Source organism: Coenobita brevimanus, chromosome 112 (assembly GCF_032717465.1).
Source record: "Coenobita brevimanus isolate Jiangsu-jjx chromosome 112, ASM3271746v2, whole genome shotgun sequence".
NCBI lineage: Eukaryota > Metazoa > Arthropoda > Malacostraca > Decapoda > Coenobitidae > Coenobita > Coenobita brevimanus.
The window spans coordinates 3,305,001-3,317,921 of NC_137065.1; the positions used below are offsets into that span (position 1 = coordinate 3,305,001).

A 12,921-nucleotide genomic window follows, 5' to 3' on the forward strand; every position below is an offset into this window, starting at 1 on the left:
AGATAGATTGAATGATAGAGAGAGAGAGTATGGATCGATAGAAACTAGATAGATTGAATGATAGAGAGAGAGAGAGAGAGAATGTGTCGATAGAACCTAGAAAGATAGATTGAATTATTGAGAGAGAGAGAGAGAGAGGGAGGGAGGAATTAAAGGGAGGGAGGAATGAGGAGTGAAGAGGCTGAAAGGGTTGACTTATGCCCTTCAAGAGGAGGAGGAGGAGGGGGAAGAGGAGTAAAAAGAAGATGAGGAGGAAGAATAGGAAGGAGAACAGGAGGAGGAGGAGGTGGAGGGAAAAGAGGAAAAAGAATAGGAGGAAGAAGAAGAAGGGATGAAGGAGGAGGAGGAGGAGGAGGAGGAGGGGAAAATGGATAAGGAAGAGAGAAGAAACATATATATTGTAATTTACATTTTATTTTTTGTCTGTTTTGATTTTGAATTTTAATATATTGTAAGTTAAATATGAGCGCATCTATTGGTCATTTATTCAGTAATTAATTTATATATTTAGCAAGGGAGTAAAAATTTCCGGAAAATGAAAAAAAGAAAAATGTCTGTCTGTCTCTTTCTCTGTCTCTGTCTGTCTGTCTGTCTGTCTGTGTCTGTCTGTCTCTGTCTCTGTCTGTCTGTCTGTGTCTGTCTGTCTGTCTCTGTCTGTCTGTCTGTGTCTGTCTGTCTCTGTCTCTGTCTGTCTGTCTGTCTGTCTCTCTCTCTCTCTCTCTCTCTCTCTCTCTCTCTCTCTCTCTCTCTCTCTCTCTCTCTCTCTCCGCTCCATTAACTCTCCCTCCTCCTTTCTCCCTTCTTTTTCCAGCCAGTCAGTCAGTTTGATAGGAAGACTGCTTGTACTTGTTCTAGGAGGAGGAGGAGGAGGAGGAGGAAGAAGAAGAGAAGGAGGGGGGAGGAGGAGGAAGAAGAGAAGGAGGGGGGAGGAGAAGGAAGAAGAGAAGGAGGGGGGAGGAGGTAGGATGATGATGATGATGATAATGAGGGTGAGGAGAAGGATTGATGATGATGATGATGATGGTAATAATAATAATAAGGAGGAGGAGGAGAAGGAAAATCAAAAGGAGAGGAGGAGGAGGAGGAAGAGGAGAAATAAGAAACGCGTAAGAAGCAATATTGTCTTAAGTTCAGGTGTCTTTCAGTCGTATCAATATTGGCGACTTGCATTCCTTCCTTTACTGACTTGGGGGGAGTGCAGTCAAATGGTGGGTGACAGAGCGACTTGGAGGCGTTTTGTCTACGGCCACCCTTTGCGGGATCAGGGCGTCGGGCAATAGATAGATAGATAGAGAGACTTTACTGCCCAGGTCTCACTACCATACAGCGTTACACTCACTACCATACAGCATTACACTTACCACCATACAGCATTACACTCCTACCATACAGCATTACACTCACTACCATACAGCATTACACTCACTACCATACAGCATTACACTTACCACCATACAGCATTACACTCCTACCATACAGCATTACACTCACTACCATACAGCATTACACTCACTACCATACAGCATTACACTCACTACCATACAGCATTACACACTACCATACAGCGTTACACTCACTACCATACAGCATTACACTCACTACCATACAGCATTACACTCACTACCATACAGCATTACACTCACTACCATACAGCATTACACTCACTACCATACAGCATTACACTCACTACCATACAGCATTACACTCCTACCATACAGCATTACACTCACTACCATACAGCATTACACTCACTACCATACAGCATTACACTCACTACCATACAGCATTACACACTACCATACAGCATTACACTCACTACCATACAGCATTACACTCACTACCATACAGCATTACACTCACTACCATACAGCATTACACTCACTACCATACAGCATTACACTCACTACCATACAGCATTACACTCACTACCATACAGCATTACACTAAATACCATACAGCATTACACTCCCACCATACAGCATTACACTCCTACCATACAGCATTACACTCACTACCATATAGCATTACACTCACTACCATACAGCATTACACTCACTACCATACAGCATTACACACTACCATACAGCATTACACACTACCATACAGCATTACACTCAATACCATACAGCATTACACACTACCATACAGGATCACACACACTACCATACAGCATTACACTCACTACCATACAGCATTACACTCTCCCATACAGCATTACATTCCTAACACATGAATGCGAGGCCTGGGGGGGCTAGGTTTACAATGGAAGAGTTGTGAGGAAGGATGGGACTGGAGTGTATTGGTGTTGTGTTGAGGAGGGGTAGATTGAGATGGTTTGGGAGGAAGGATGGGACTGGAGTGTATTGGTGTTGTGATGAGGAGGGGTAGATTGAGATGGTTTGGGAGGAAGGATGGGACTGGAGTGTATTGGTGTTGTGATAAGGAGGGGTAGACTGAGATGGTTTGGGAGGAAGGTTGGGACTGGAGTGTATTGGTGTTGTGATAAGGAGGGGTAGACTGAGATGGCTTGGACATGTGGAGAGGAGGAAGGTGAGAAGTGTGAACGTTGGGGGTTGGGTTGCGAGAGGTAGGCCGAAAGAGACCTGGGACGAGGTCATCGAGTGTGACCTCAGGGATGGGGGACTGAATAGGGAGGCTGCCAGAGATCGAGCAGCGTGGAGAGCCGCCGGTAGGTGACCAAGGCCGACGCGTGCAAGCATATTGGAGCCTTTATTATCGAGACAATTACTACTACTACTACTACTACTAGTAGTAGTAGTACTACTTCTGCTACTACTACTACTGCTACTACTACTACTGCTATTACTTCATCTTTCTCTCTCTCTCTCTCTCGCTCCCTCTCTCTCTCTCTCTCTCTCTCTCTCTCACACACACACACACACACACACACACACACACACACACACACACACACACACACACACACACACACACACACACACACACACACGGGGCTGTTAATATGCAGAGCCTGTGCCGTGATGGGTATTTCAATTGGCCTTTGTGGTAATTAAATACGTGTGTGTGTGTGTGTGTGCGCGCGCGCCATACATTATCCGTCTTCATACAGTTTTCCAGATCTTGTGTGCTCGTGTTATGTATATATGTATGTATGTATGTAGAGCTGAATGGGTGGATTATTGTATGATTATTTGATGTATGTGTGTATGTGTATATGTATGTATGTATTGTATGTATGTATGTATGTGTATGTATTGTATGTATGTATGTATGTATGTGTGTATGTATGTATGTATGTATTTGGTGAAAAAAGAATGTCCACTAATTTTTATACAAGTAATTCAATTTATTTCGTACAATGCTTGCCCGAAAAGGTCATTAAACCTGTATGTGTGTGTGTGTGTGTGTGTGTGTGTGTGTTCATTAAGCCTGTGCGCGCGCGCGCGTGTGTGTGTGTGTGTGTGTGTGTATGTATGTTCATTAAACCTGTGTGCGTGTGTGTGTTCATTAAACCTGTGTGTGTGTGTGTGTGTGTGTGCGCGCGTGTGTGTGTGTGCGTGTATTGATTTCTTAGCATTTATTTATTTACTTTTCACCCCCATTTCGCCCGGAGGATGGGCTTCTGGACGGCGGGTGCCTCGGCTCTGATGACAAGGGCAAACAGTTAAGGGGGAGGGGGAAGAGGGAGGGGAAGGGAGGGAGAGGGTGAAGATGGATGGCAGGAGTGGATGAGAGAGAGAGATGAAGTAGGAGAGATGGAAGGGAGAGAGGGAGGGGAGATAAAAGGGAGGAAGACGAGAGAGAGAGAGAGAGAGAGAGAGAGAGAGAGAGAGAGAGAGAGAGAGAGAGAGAGGAGGTAGAGTAGAGGAGGAAGATAGGCAGGTAGGAAGGTAGCGAGGGAGGGAGGAAGATGAAGTCAGGGGAGGGAGATGGAAGGGAGAGGAAGATAGGTGGGGAGGGAGGCAGGGAGGGAGTCAGATGAAGTAGGGAGGGAGGGAAGGGAGGGAGGGAAGAGAGAGCGTCTGCGTAAGTTGTACCGCCACTTAGTTCCTGACCAGTTGTGCCGCAGGTGTGGTGGTGGTGGTGTAAGTGTGGTGTGGTGTGATGTGGTGAGGTGTAAATGTGGTGTAGTGTGGTGGTGATGAGAGTGTGGTTTGATGAGGTGGTGGTGTGGTGTGTGTGTGTGTGTGTGTGTGTGGTGAGGTGTGAGTGTGGTTTGATGTGGTGATGGTGTGGTGTGTGGTGTTGGTGTGGTGTGTGGTGGTGGTGGTTCAGGTGCTGGTGTGTATTATGGTGTGGTGGTGGTGGTGGTGATGGTGTAAGTCTGATTGTGGTGAAAATTTGGTATAAATTGGTGTTAAAGTGTGGTGTTAGTGTGTTAGTGTAATTGTGGTGGTGGTGTGTGCTGTGGTGGTGTTGTGGTGGTGGTGTAAGTGTGGTACTAGTGTAGGTGTGTGTTAGTGTTCTGTTATGGTGTTAATTTTGTGGTGTTATTGGTATTTTGCTTTAACCGCGGGTGTATTGGTGGTGTTACAGGATTATTTATGTATTGTGGTGTAGGTGGTGTTGTGGTGTAGGTGGTTTAGAGCTAGTGTTGTTTTAAGGTGTAGGTGTGGTATTGTTTGGTGTAGTGTGGTGTGACTGATGTGGTGTGGTGTGGTATGATGGTGTTGTGGTGTGTGGTATGATGGTATTGTGTGATGATGTGGTGTGGTATGATGGTGGTGTTGTGTGTGGTATGATGGTATTGTGTGATGATGTGGTGTGGTATGGTGGTGTTGTTGTGTGTGGTATGATGGTATTGTGTGATGTTGGTGTGATATGCTGTTGTATTGGTGTGATGTGGTATGGTGGTGGTGTGTGGTGTTGTGGTGCAGGTGTAGTCAGCCCCCCACTCCCCCCTTCAGCAGAGGTAGCAGCGGTGTGTGGCGTGGTGGTGCAGGCGGTGTAGTGGCAGGACACACCAGGGCAACACCACAAGGCCCACACACACACACAGCAACCCCCCCACCGCCGCCCCCGACACCCTCCGTGCCCACACCCACACTTGCACCGGCAGGCCGTGGGCGCAGCGGCAGCGGCGGCGGCGTGAGGCCAGGTTGTGCCGCCCCCCTTGATGGTCTGCGTTGGGCGGCAGGGGGCGGGCAGCGGCAGCTTGGGGCGGCGGGCGGCCTGACGGCCACTGTGGCGGGCGGGGGCGCTAAAGGCCGCCCATGACCATGCTGGACGGGTCTGGGTCAGGGGCGGGGGGGCCACGGCGGGGGTCGGAGGGCCCCGGGACCTGCCCCCCCGGGCCCTCCCTCTCCCTGCCCGCCGTGGCCTTGGGCATCGAGCTCAACGACCTAGCCAACGCCTTGTGACGTCTGGCCAGCTGCGACGCCACCATGCCGGAAGGCCCTGCCCCGGGGCTGCCCCCCGGGGTCCGCACCCGCCGCAGCAACTCCGCCAGGGCCTCCCCTCGTCACTCCCCCCGCCACTCCCCCAGGGGCAGCCGCCACGGGTCCCTGCGACGCGAGGGCGAGGACCCCCTCCCTCCCTTGTGTGGCCAGCAGCACCTGGACCCCTCCCCCCGACACTCCCCCAGAAGTAGTCGCCACGGGTCACTCCGCCGGGCCAGCGAGGATGTGGCCCTGATCCTGCAGGCGGTGTCCTCCCCACGGTCATCCCCCAGGCCATCCCCACGCCCCTCCCCCCGCGCCTCGCCCAGGGGGTCTCTCCGTCGGCCTGGTGACGAGCCCCAAATCATCAGCGGCCCCATCCACCTGGAGCCCCGCGTAGTGGTCACCCTCCCTGCCGCCTTCCACACCCTGCCGCTGCCCCTGGGGGATGGGGAGTACGTGGCCCTGTCCCCCCTCTGCACGCCCATGCTCACCACGCCCGTGTCACCCACCACGCCCACGCCCGCCACGCCCGTGTCCCCCGTCATCCCCAGGATCATCTCGACTAATTGGGAGTCGCTCGGCGCATACGACCCCTTCAGGTACCGCCCCCCCCTTCCCCTCCCCAGCCCCTCCAACCCCCCTTCACCGCCCCACTGGTGTTAGTAGTTGCCCGCACTGCCCTTTTGCCCCCCACCCACGCCAGCAGGAGGCCCATGAAGGCTCTTCCCCTCCCCAACGTCCCTCTCCCCAACACCCCAAAACAAAGATAGTCTCGCCCTCGTAGTCAGTGTCGCTGTTTCTGTATCGTCGCCCCCCCCCCCTGGCCCCCCCTCCATTTTCTGTGCCCCCACCACCATCCCCGGCATCGGATGTGCACCCCACCCCCCCCACCCGTCGCTGGATACGCCCTCTGGATCTCGAAGTACCTCTGCCTTGGACGTCAACCCATTTATGTGTCATCTGGAACCGCCTACGAAGTCCCCTTTTTCGCCCCCTCTCCCCCTCTTAGTAAACCCCCCTCCCCAACCCCCCACACCCCCTCCCTCCAGCCGGAGCTTAGAGGAGGGGTGTGTGTGGGTGTGTGTGTGTGTACGTGAGCTTGTGCATGTACGTGTGGCGGTGTGTACGTGTGTGTATGTGAGGGGAATGCGTAAGGAGGCACGTGTCTGATCCATGTTTAGTATCCCGACACCTTTAGATGCAGTTGTCTTTAATCCTTTTCTTTATCCCTCTTTCTTCTGTGTCTTAAGTCTTTCCTGTTCTTTTCCTCTATGTCTTTTATCCTTTTCTTTATCCTCTTTCTTCTGGCTGTCTTTCTTTTCTTTACCCTCCTTTCTTCTATAGATTTTCTTTATTTTTTCTTCTGTGTCTTAGTCTGTATTTATCTTTTCTTTTGTGTCTTTTATTTGCTTTATTCTCTTTCTTTTCTGCCTTTACCTTTTTTCTTATCACCCTTTCTTCTCTGACTTATTCTTTTCTTTACTCATTTTCTTCTGTGACTTATTTTCTTTTCTCATTTTCTTCTGACGTCCTCTTTACCTCTTTCTTATCTTTCATCATTTTCTTTACCCCCTTTATTCTTTGCCTACTATCCTATTCTCTTTGTCGCTTTCATCCTTCATACCCCTCTCTCATCTTCCATTCTTCTCTCTCTCTCTCTCTCTCTCTCTCTCTCATCCATTCTTCTGTCCTCTCTCCCACTTTCTTTTTTCTCTCTTCTCCTTTCCACTGTTTTTTCTCTATCTCCTCTTTTTCACTCTTTATTAATCGTGTCTGTCTGTCTCTTCCTCTTTATTACTTCGTTTCCTTCTGTGCTTTATTTTCTGTTGCTTTTCCTATTATTTTGTCATCCTTTATTTCTTTGTGTTTTTTTTAATGTTTTCTTTATTGTCTTTCTCTTTGCCTCCTCCCACCTTTCTTTATTTAACTCTTACATTCATTTTACCCACCTCTCTCTCTCTCTCTCTCTCTCTCTCTGTCAGCTCAAAAAAGGGGAACACCGCCCCCCAGCCCCCCTTTCGTATACATAAATACTACTGACATGTACAGAAAAAAATACAGCAATAATACAATCGCATGTTGTATATATCCTCCAAGTAATACAGGGACTAATATTACAAGTATTACCTGTATTTGTACCTGTGTATTTTCGTGTCTTGATCTTCCTACCCTCCACCTCCCATATAAAAAAATGGGAAGGTAGGGTGATGATGATGATGATGATGATTTACAGTTTTTTTTTTTCGGTGTTTTTCTGGTCCCTTTTGATCCTGGTCTACATTTTATATATTATGCCCAACCCCTATATAAAAATGGTGAGGTGGGATAGGTTGATGGTGATGCTGGTGAGGCGTCGTGTGTGGTTTACCTTACATGCTCACGGATACAGGTAATGAAAAAGGTGTTTATGTTGATTTTGTGAGACGTGTGTTTTTCCCCTCTCTGCCTCTTCCCTCTTTCCATGAAGCAAAGAAGTAAAGGACACGGAAAAATATATATTGCCTCTTTCGCCCTTTTTTTCTACGTCAGAATAAAAGATATTTCTCTATATATCTATCTGTAGCCAGTCTCCTTGATCCCGTAAAGGGTTAGCCACAAAGAAATCGCCTCCATGTCGCCCTGTCTCCTGCCATGTCGCTGCCCTCCCCCCAAGTCACAGCCCTCTTCGTGTACCTCTCTATTCCATCCCTCCATCTCATCCTCGGCCTCCCCCTCCCTCTCCCCTCCACTCCACCTCACTCATATACCTCTCTACTTCCTCCCTCCATCTCACTCTCTACCTCACTCCCTCTCACCCTCTACCTCACTCCCATAACCTCTCGTATACTTCTCTGTGCCATCCCTCCATCTCATCCCGGGTCTTTCCCTCCCTCTCCAACCCTTCACCATACATTCTCTCTCATATACTACATTTTTAACTTTCAAATATAGAAAAATAAATCAAAATTAATGTCTTTATTATTTGAGAGAGAGAGAGAGAGAGAGAGAGAGAGAGAGAGAGAGAGAGAGAGAGAGAGAATGATGACGATGAGGAAACGGAAGAGATTAAAAAAAAAGGAAAAGGAAAGGTGAAAATCCCATCCCTTCCCAAAAATTAAAATATATATGTATTAATGATTGCCTTTTTCTGTCATACGTCACGAGCAGGAAAGAAAAAAAAAAAGAGGAGAAAGAAAACGGATTCAAACAAGGGCGACTTAAAAAAATACTTAAAGAAAAAAAAAAAAACGATCCAAAAGGGGACACTTAAAAAATTACTTAAAAAAAGCAAAAATGAAGAAAAACGGGTCTCCAAAAGGGATGACTTAAAAAAAATTAAAGAAAAAAATCCAAAGGGGGTGACTTTAAATAATGCATTAAAAACCTACTCGCCCAAAAATATGCACATATAATAAATTAGATGTGTGCTGTGTATATATTTTTTCTATATATGATTTATTATTATTATTATTATTATTATTATTATTATTACGTCCATTTATTATTATTATTATTATTATAGCTTAACCTTGGGCTAGGAGGAAGTAATAGCTAAAAGAAATCAAGGTTTTATTTTTTTATAATTACGATTTTTGACTAATGGGTCTCTCTCTCTCTCTCTTTATCTCTCTCTCTTCTCTCTCTCGGAAGAATAAGCCAAAAGAAATTAAGTTTTTTTTTTTAATATTCCACGATTTTGACTTTAATGGGTCTCTCTCTCTCTCTCTCTCTCTCTCTCTCTCTCTCTCTCTCTCTCTCTCTCTCTCTCGGGAATCAAATAAAAAACAGGAAAACATAGAAAACGAAGGAGCGCCTTGTTTACACTTGATCAGTCGTACCAACACAAGGGACTCTGAAGATCACTATAGCGAGCCCTTAGACGATTTACATAGCGGTTTTGGGCTATTATATATCCAAGTCAATATATTAAACGTTATATAGAGGCGTAAAAATAAGTATTAGCGGTTAAAAAATGGAAAAATAGGCGTAGGAAAGTTTAAAGGTTATCTTGTAGAGGTTGGTATCACTGCTTCAAAGATGGCGTCGATGGTTGCCACACACCGCCATACAGGATCGAGGCGTAGGTGATTTATCAATGAATTCCGCCCTGGGATGTGATTTATTTTTTATTTTTTTTTATTTAGACGATTTTTATTTAGCTTAGGAGAGGCGTATCGAACTAGAGGGGTTAGATACGGCCTTCTTAAACCCCGTGATAAATGACGTCTTGAGAAATTCTTGAGATAAGTTTAAGAAAATCGTATATATCTCAAGAAAGGCTAAAACGATTTCCTGTCCTTGAGATTTAATGGAGCTTGCTTAACCCTTTCAGTACGAGAAGCTTTTCCATTAATGTATAACGTCTTGAAATAGTAACTATACTGCTACTACTACTACTACTACTACTACTACTATTACTGCTGCTGCTGCTATTACTACTACTGCTGCTATTACTACTACTACCAACGATGATGATAGCAATAATAATAATAATAATAATAATGATAATAGTAGTAGTAGTAGTATGTAGTAGTAGTAGTAGTAGTAAAACATTCAGATGTGCAGTTTACAGATTGCTATTTTCTGACCATTACAGCCCAGTATTTTCTTTTTTTCTTGCATTTGCTTGTATATGTATTGTATTTTCTTGTAATTATTGTATTTTAATTTATATTCTTTTATTTTCTTATTTTCTTGTTTCAGTTGTATATCTTTTTTATTTTGTAGTTTTCTTATTTTCTTGTTTCTCTTTTTTCTAATAATCTTGTATTTTATTTTTTCTTGTTATTTTTTGATATTTTCTTATTTTTTTAATTTTATTAGATTTTCTTGTTTGTGTGTTTTTTTTTTTAGTGTATTCCCGTATTTTATTTTTTCTCACTTTTGTTTTTTTGTTATTTTTCTTGTATTTCCTTGTTTCTTCTTCATAACTTGCATTATAACACCACAAATAACAGCCGAGAGAAGGTGTAATATGAAAAACAAATCGCTAAGGAAGAGGTGTTAAGGGGCGCCCAGAATTCATAGGCTAATCAGGGGTGCCAACTGCTGCGGGAGACGTGGGTGGGGTTGGCAACACTGCACATGCCGGATCTGGTTATCTTGGACTGGCACTCTCTCTCTCTCTCTCTCTCTCTCTCTCTCTCTCTCTCTCGTTGCCCAACCCCACATCCTGCGAGGGGTACAAATAAAACTTGTCATTTGTACTCTCTCTCTCTCTCTCTCTCTCTCTCTCTCTCTCTCTCTCTCACGCTAATTCTTGGCCCCCCTCTCCATTGCCTAACCACCCTCCTCATACCCACTCTCCTAGTTAGTCTCTCCCCCTCTGGTCAGCCAACCGTGGTAATGAAGCAGATGAGTCTCCTTGGTTACTAGTCAAAAAGGGCCACCAGTCTGACTACAATATATTACATTAGAGTTGCATGAAATTTATTGAATCTTGGGTATAAAGTACAAACGAGTCTCCTTGGTTACTAGTCAAAAAGCCCCCTCATTCTGACTACAATATACTGTACTGTCTTGGTAGCGTGAAATTCGATGATGTGGTGGCGATGGTGGTGGTGGTGGTGGTGAGGTGGATAGTATGTGTTAATGATGATGATGGAGAGTGCTGATGATGCAAATACTGCTACTACTACTATTACTACTACTACTACTACTCTACCACTACTACTACTACCGCTACTACTGTTACTACTACTACTATTACTACTACTACTGCTACTACTACTAATAATAATGATAGCATATATGATAATGATAATAATAATGGAAATAATAATAATAATAATAATAAAAATAAATAATAATAATAATAAAAACAACAATAAATGAAAATGATGACGACGACGACAACGATAATGATGATGATGATAATGATGATAAAGATAACGACAACGACGACGATGATGATGATAATGATAACGACAACGATGATGATGATGATGATGATAATAATAATAATGATGATAATAAAGATGCGCCTAGCCCTTATCACAAACTCCCCGGGCCGCCTCGAGATAAGGAAGATAAGCGCGTCTAGTAGTAACCTCAGCTGGGCCTTGTCTCTTCCCCCCGAGGATGTCTTGGTTCTTTGAGACATCTTATTATATTTTATTCATATGTTTTTTCCTTGGCGCCTGGTGCTTTAGTGGGTAATTATTGTGCTCCAGTCGGATTGAGCCGGTGAAGGGTTTATATCCAAGGGGTGGTTGGGGTTGATTGCTCACGTAATGCCACGCAGGGATTGAGTGAGGCTGGCCATTCTCATTTTAAATGTCGGGACCAACTCGCCTAGCCCCGGGCTCCTACGCTCCTCATGGGGCAACGTAGGGCTGGATGATGGATGTTTTTCCTTCCTCTGTTCTCCATTAAAAAAAAAAAAATGAAGTGGGGTTAAAAAGAGAGATATGAAAACTTCTTTATTTTTTTATCCCCGTCTCTACAAATTCTGTCATACTTAATATAATTGTTTGGAGTTTAGTAGTAGTGGTGGTGGTGGTGGTGGTAGTAGTAACAATAGTAGTAGTAGTAGTGGTAAGTGGTAGTGATAGTAGTATTAGTTGTATAGTACCGGTAATAGTAGTAGTAGTATAGTAGTAGTAGTAGCAGCTCATCTGAATGTGGCCTCGGTGGACTGCAGGCTTAAATTGCCCCTCTTCAGCAGTCCACCATCGTCCTTAAGGGAGGGAGGGAGGAAGAAGGAAAAAAGGAAGGAAGGGAGGGAGGAAGAAGGGAGGGAGGGAGGTGAGGGACTTTGGTAGCCAAGCAGCAGCACCGACTTATTATATCAGTGCCACCACGTGAAGGCGTCCCACACCAGGAGAAGGGATTGGACACATATCCATCCCCTCAGTAGGAGAGGACCGTCCGAAAGTGAAGGAAAATACATGAAGAAAAAAAAAAAAGCCAAAAACACGAAAAAAGTTAGTTAAAAAAAGTAACGAAAAAGAAAAATGCGAAAAAATAGTGCAAAAGGTAAGCGAAAAAAAGGTAGCGAAAAATCAGAAAAAAAGTAAAAAAAAAAAAAAAAACGAAAAAGTAGTCAAAAAGTTGCGAAAAAAAGTTAGGAAAAAATAACGAAAAAAAAAGAAAAAAGTAGTGAAAAAAGTTAAGGGAAAAAACGAAAAAACAAAAAAAAGCCGTAAAAAAAAAACGAAAAAATTAGTGAAAAAAGCGAAAAAAAAATTGAAAAAATAAGTCACGCGGTGGAAGGAGTTAAGGTCATGCTATTCCCAGATCCCTTATCGTTATCAGTGGCCGAGATTAACCCCTTCAGGCCGAGCACGTCTTCCCCCTGTGGCTACCTGGCGATTTTTTTTATTTTTTTATTTTTTCATGATTTTTTCCGATCAAAAATTTTCACCCCGGTCCCCCCCCAAAAAAAAAAAGGTATATTGAATCTTTTTTTCTTTTTCTTGTCTTGTCTTTTTCTTTTTCTTTTTTTTTTTTTGCTTTCAGAAGGTTTACTTCAGCTGAGAGTGAGTCATAGGAGCCTGAGAATATTCACACACACACACACACACACACACACACACACACACACACACACACACACACACACACACACACACACACA

The 12,921-nt window shown here is 44.6% G+C and overlaps 1 protein-coding gene across 5 annotated transcripts in view; it reads left to right on the plus strand.

Annotated features, from left to right (window-relative positions):
* Positions 1 to 5,366: 5,366 nt before the first annotated feature.
* The window catches only part of rdgA (retinal degeneration A), a 429,656-nt gene continuing 422,101 nt past the window's right edge, over positions 5,367 to 12,921 (plus strand). For all 5 annotated transcript variants that reach the window (XM_080286630.1, XM_080286634.1, XM_080286631.1 and 2 more), the window contains exon 1: positions 5,367 to 5,962. In XM_080286630.1, the coding sequence (XP_080142756.1) occupies positions 5,367 to 5,962 (596 nt within the window). The remainder of the gene's footprint in view (positions 5,963 to 12,921) is intronic.